This window comes from Babylonia areolata, chromosome 17 (genome assembly GCF_041734735.1).
Source record: "Babylonia areolata isolate BAREFJ2019XMU chromosome 17, ASM4173473v1, whole genome shotgun sequence".
NCBI classification, from domain to species: Eukaryota; Metazoa; Mollusca; class Gastropoda; order Neogastropoda; family Buccinidae; genus Babylonia; species Babylonia areolata.
Window position 1 is genome coordinate 24061971 of NC_134892.1, and position 6000 is coordinate 24067970.

The window sequence follows — 6000 nt, forward strand, 5'->3', positions numbered from 1 at the left end:
AGAAAATCTCCAGTCTGGGTACATTGTTTCAACGTCTATAGGATGAAGAAGAAATTCTCCAGTCTGGGTATGTTGTGTCAACGTCTATATGTTGAAGCTACCTTCTGTTTTGATTCCTTTAGTTTAACTCTTTCACTGCCATCGGTTACTTTTGTCGACATTGAGGGGTCATGCTGATAAGACCATATTTCACATTGTAACAAAAGTTGACAGTTGCAGCCAGTTTCCCACCAACAGAACAATGACAAACCTTTGCTCCCTGACCCAGTTTAAAGTGAACAAGTCCATCGTTTTGTTTTAACATGAACTGGAGCCTGCGACTGAGAGCATCGACTCTGAAATGTTTGGCGCTGGGGAGTGTTTTTCACACAGAAACGTGGTGGTGAAAGAGTTAATGTCATTAGCGTCTACAGGATGAAGATTTTCATACTGTTCTGATTAGAGCCATCACTGAAACATTTCATGGATTTGTACAGAACAAAATTTCTAAACTGTGTTTTATTTATTTACTCGTTTGTATAGCTAGTTGGTTCATTCTGGTACTGATTTTTGACTCACTTGTGTAAACAAAGTGAGTCTATGTTTTAACCCGGTGTTCAGTTGTCTGTGTGTGTGTGTCCATGTGTCTGTGTGTCTGTGGTAAACTTTAACATTGACATTTTCTCTGCAAATACTTTGTCAGTTGACACCTAATTTGGCATAAAAATAGGAAAAATTCAGTTCTTTCCAATCATCTTATTTAAAACAATATTGCACCTCTGGGATGGGCACAAAAAAATAAAAAAGAAGCCTAATTATATGCAAACTGCATTTACTGTTATATTTATATTTTTTGTATTCTCTAAACTTGGCACTTTGACCTCTTATTCTGACACAACAAGAGGAGTCATTATTATCATTTTTTGTTCAAACAGGAACTTCTTTTGCTTGGCATGGAATTTTTATTTATTTGGTGCAGATTGTAAAAAAGGGAAATTACTCTGTAATTAATGCTTGGGGACTTAATTTATCACAAGTGAGTCTTGAAGGCCTTGCCTCTCTTGTTATTAATTCTTTCAGTGCCAGCCTATTTCATGTTTAGTGCCAACTATTCCTCAAGGGACCTTTTGGTCACAGAGGGTAATAATATAATTTTTTTTAAATTCTGGCATACAAACCACTAAAAGAAGTATATATAACTTATCTTTTCTGAAAGGAAAATGGACACACTATCCAATTTTCACAATTTCATTTCAACTTAATGATTTTTGCAAAAGGAAAATTCCTACAGTGTTGCAGACAGAAAATTCTTGTCCAGGGGCACTTTTTCGCAGGCTGGAAGTGGACAGAAATTTCTGTCTTGGGGCATTATTCGTCTTTTTCCCCTTGCCTCAATGACATGCCATGTAGTAGCTGTCATATCATTTACGTATCATTTATTGGCCAACATCCTCCTTGCCCCTTTCACATGCCATGTAGTAGTTAGCGGTCACATCATTTACATGTCATTTATGGGCTGATGTCCTTGACCTTTCAGCCAGGGTAGACAAACCAGAGGGTGAAGGCGCCGTGTGCAGCGACACAGACTGCGTGCTGCCCAGGACACCGGTAGGCAGCGGTGTCAGCATGACCTGCGACGACTCGGCGTTCTTCGGCAGCAGTTTCAATGTGGAGAGCTGGACGGAAGACCTGGTGAAGGCTGGCCTGTCTGGGAAAGGTGGGTCATTGGGTCATGGGTCACCAGGTTAATGGGTCATCAGGTCACATGGTCATGGGCCAGGAATGCTGGACGGAGGACCTAGTGAAGACTGGCCAGTCAGGGAAAGGTGGGTCATCAGGTCATGGGTCAGCAGGTCAGTGGGTCATCAGGTCAAGGGTCAGTGGGTCATCAGGTCAATGGGTCACCCAAAATGTGGGGGTGGGAGGTTGAGAAAAGGAATGGATCTGCAGAGAGAGGGGGCTGGTGGATGGAAAGGTGCAGAGCGGAGTGGTGCAGGCCTTTATTTTCCGTGAACAGTTTATCCATCTATATCAGTATGGCTGTCAGCATGTTTCTGTTAAAGCTCTGCAGCTGTTTAAAAACTGAATTTTCCTGTGAACAATTTATCCATCTATATCAGTATGGCTGTCAGCATGTTTCTGTTCAGTTCTGCAGCTGTTTAAAAACTGAATTTCCCACAGAGAAATCTGTTGTGATAAAAAGAAATACAAATACAAATATATTTGAACCCGGAACCCTCAGATTTAACCACTCGGCTATTGCGCCCATCACTCCGTGATATAAGATGAGCGTTGGGCAGGAGTTTTCTGTACCGTGTACTCTATGGGTGGTGTGGTGTGGTGTGTGTGTGTTGTCAGGGTACCGGGAGGGGGAGCTGCTGACCCCTGGCACCCCCAAAACCCCCGCCTCCCCCGCCACCTCCTCCTCCCGCTGCACTCTGGAGCAGCAGCGCCACCTGGTGTTGATGCTGTTTGACGATGAGGGGCTGTACCCCAGTGGTGAGTCGTGTTTTATTGGTTTTGTGTGTGTGTGTGTGTGTGTGTGTGTGAGTGTGTGTTGGGCTGTACCCCAGTAGTGAGTCTGTTCGCTTTGTATGTGTGTGTGTGTGTGTGTGTAGGGCTGTACACCAGTGGTGAGTCGGTCTTGTGATTTCAGAAAAAAAACACCAACCTATTACCCTGCCCTGTCACATGTTTACTCACCACATCAAACCCCACCACCCTGTCATGTGTACACATAACATTAACCCCTGACACCTTGTCACATGTACACACAACATTAACCCATACCACCCTGCCGTGTCACAGCCCAAGCCAATACTTGTGTACACCCAACATTAACCCCTGTCACATGTACACACCACATTAACCCATACCACCCTGCCGTGTCACAGCCCAAGCCAATACTTGTGTACACCCAACATTAACCCCTGTGACATGTACACACCACATTAACCCCTGTCACATGTACACACAACATTAACCCCTGTCACATGTACACACCACATTAACCCATACCACCCTGCCGTGTCACAGCCCAAGCCACAGTGGCCTTCCAGTCGCGGCACAGCGACCTGTTCCCCTCCCGGGCCAGCCTGCAGAGGAAGATCCGCGAGGTCCGCCAGAAGATGATGGCACAGTCCGCCCAGGCCACGCAGCGCGGCAACGACCTCACCACCCCTGCCGTCTCCGTGGCAACGACCTTGAACATCACCGTCACCGACGCCGTGACCTCCGTGGACGGACTGCTGGGTGGCGTGAGGTCAAGGGGAGGGATGGTGAGTGGTGGTGGGGGTCTGGGTGTTGGGGAGGAGGGGGGTTCCGTCGTTGACTGCGTGTTGCCCGGCAACGAGAGAGGAGGGGGGAAGGTGTTGGTGGGGCAGGCGAGAACGTTGCTTCCTTCTTCCTTGTCCAGCTGACGATGGTGCCGTGTGTAAGTGGTGGTGGGGCGAGGGGGGTGGGGGGTTATTGTGGAGGGAGTAAGGGGGGGATAAAAACCACTGTGAGAGACGGTTCTTACACATCGATCTCAGTCCCTTTCTTTTTGAACATTTTTTTATTGATACGTCATTCATCCTTGAAAAAGGTCTATGGACTGAAAATCTGGACGTTTCTTTGATTCTGTTGAAGGGTTTGTTTTTTTTGTTTTTTTTTGGGGGGGGGGGTTTCATGTTTTTCTTGTTCAAACACAATGTTTCATTTTTCAGAGGAGACAAACACAAGGAGAGACCAGTGTGTGTGTATATATATTTTCATGTTGTTCATGTATTATTTGTTTGCTTTTTTTTTTCCCTCTGCTCTTTCAGTTATGATGGAAACACAGAGTATTTTTTGGGATGTGTCCTTATTTTGGTTAGGAGCGTTTTACTTAGTGTACCTGAAAGTTTGTATGTTTGTTATTTGTGATACTAGCTATTGATTTGTTAACATTTATGTGATATCAAAAGAAAAAGTATTTTTAACTGCTTGTTAAGAATGATGAAACATTGTTGAATTTGTAACATATACAAACAAAGATATTACCGGTAATTTGTTACGGTACTTGTGATACCAAGTATTGGTTTGTATCTGCATTTTGTTGAGAACAGTGTGTGGGTAGTGTTGAATTTATGATGTTCTTGATAAAACTTTATATACATTAATGTGATCCAGTTTAGGAGATGACATATTTTCTGTTTGTTTTTATGAAAATTTTATGAAAAAACTGGCATATGTGTCTTCAGCTGGCATATGTGTCTTCAGCTGGCATATGTGTCTTCAGCAGCACAGCCTCAAATATAATGATTTGAGTTCAAACGAAAAAAAAAGATGTAGGGGGGATGTGCAGGACTGCTTTCGTCAGAGTTTTGACAGAGTTCCCTGGCTGTTTTTAGCGAGAACCGTGTGCACATGTGCACCTCCATTTCTTTGTTTTTTCCAGGTCACCGCAAGGTTGAAATAGTCGTATATTTTGAACATTTTCGGTGACTATTTTTGTAAGTTTACAAGAAAAATATTTGGTTCTGTAATTGCACCCATTTTTTGCTTTAGTTTTTTGTGTTAACTTTGAGCTTGTTTCTTGTCATACATCTGCCATTACGTATTCAAACTGATCCATTTATAAACTGTGCCGAAAAGTTGTCCGAACAAAAGCAGTGCTCACCCAGAGAAGCCGGGGTTACTGTGGTGGGATGCCCATGTCGTCATATGACCTACTTCTTGCTCTGCAAGCGACAAAAAGTCCACGACGAAAGCGGACTGCACACCCTCCCTACTACTGCTTTGCTTTCTTGCCATGGGCCAGCCTGTGGTCTTCTGAATGCCTTGTTGTGTGGCCCTTGAATCTGTATACATGATGCTGACTGTGCAGTTCTGGACTTTTTCATGTCATACTTACTCATGTTTGGGAAAGCGGCTTTACGGATGACATTTTGCTACGAACAATGGTACCAGAAATGAACTAAATTTCTACAGCTTTTATGATAATCTGAAAAGAAATATGACCACAAAAAAAAAAAAAAAAGAATGACAAGGAATGAACAAATTTTCTGCAGCTTCTATTACGGTAATGTAAAGAAATGATATGACAAAAATAAGGGAAAGAAAGCTGATTAATAGCTTGACTGCTGCTAACGAACATGCATGTCAGTGAAGGACTGTTGCCTGATCGCAGTCAGACTCAAGAGGTTACAGGTTAGGATGTTGATCACTTCTTTGGATGGCAATACTTTTGCTCAGCACACTCCATTACACCCACTCCACCATTGGAGATGCCAGCTGTTACCATTTCACTGTATTTTGTTACACTTGATCAGTTTGTTCCCAGGTTACACCCATGTCAAAATTGTTCCTGTGAGTTTATTTTCCAATACATAGCATGGTCACATGCTTTCCTGTCGTAACATTACCTAGATGATGTAGACCTATCGATCACAACGCCAGGGCAGTCACTACTAACCTTGGTCTCACGTGATGATGCTCAGCTAATCGCATTCGTGTTTACATTCAGTCAGATTAATCGTTTGCCCAATCAAGAGGGAACATAGGTAAATCAAGTTGCGTCTCAGTCAAACAGCGTCTGTTTAGCAATGGAATTCAACGAAGGAACAAGTGAACTTGCAACAGTATGCCTCTCTCAGGTGACCTCCTGAGGAAGTATAAACAGAGCACCAAAAAGACACCAGACAGTGGAAAACAGACCTGATGCGACGGGCGCAATAGCCAAGTGGTTAAAGCATTGGACTGTCAGTCTGAGGGTCCCGGGTTCGAATCACAGTGACGGCGCCTGGTGGGTAAAGGGTGGAGATTTTTACGATCTCCCAGGTCAACATATGTGCAGACCTGCTAGTGCCTGAACCCCCTTTGTGTGTATATACAAGCAGAAGATCAAATACGCACGTTAAAGATTCTGTAATCCATGTCAGCATTCGGTGGGTTATGGAAACAAGAACATACCCAGCATGCACATCCCCCGAAAACGGAGTATGGCTGCCTACATGGCGGGGTAAAAACGGTCATACACGTAAAAGCCCACTCGTGTGC

At 43.9% G+C, this 6000-nt stretch overlaps 1 protein-coding gene across 2 annotated transcripts in view; it reads left to right on the forward strand.

Moving 5' to 3' along the window:
- The window catches only part of LOC143291769 (uncharacterized), a 61931-nt gene extending 56266 nt beyond the window's left edge, over positions 1-5665 (forward strand). For both annotated transcript variants that reach the window (XM_076601909.1, XM_076601910.1), the window contains exons 10-12: positions 1517-1696; positions 2338-2478; positions 3016-5665. In XM_076601909.1, coding sequence (XP_076458024.1) covers positions 1517-1696; positions 2338-2478; positions 3016-3398 — 704 coding nt within the window. In that variant the 3' untranslated portion in view covers positions 3399-5665. The remainder of the gene's footprint in view (positions 1-1516; positions 1697-2337; positions 2479-3015) is intronic.
- Positions 5666-6000: the final 335 nt, after the last annotated feature.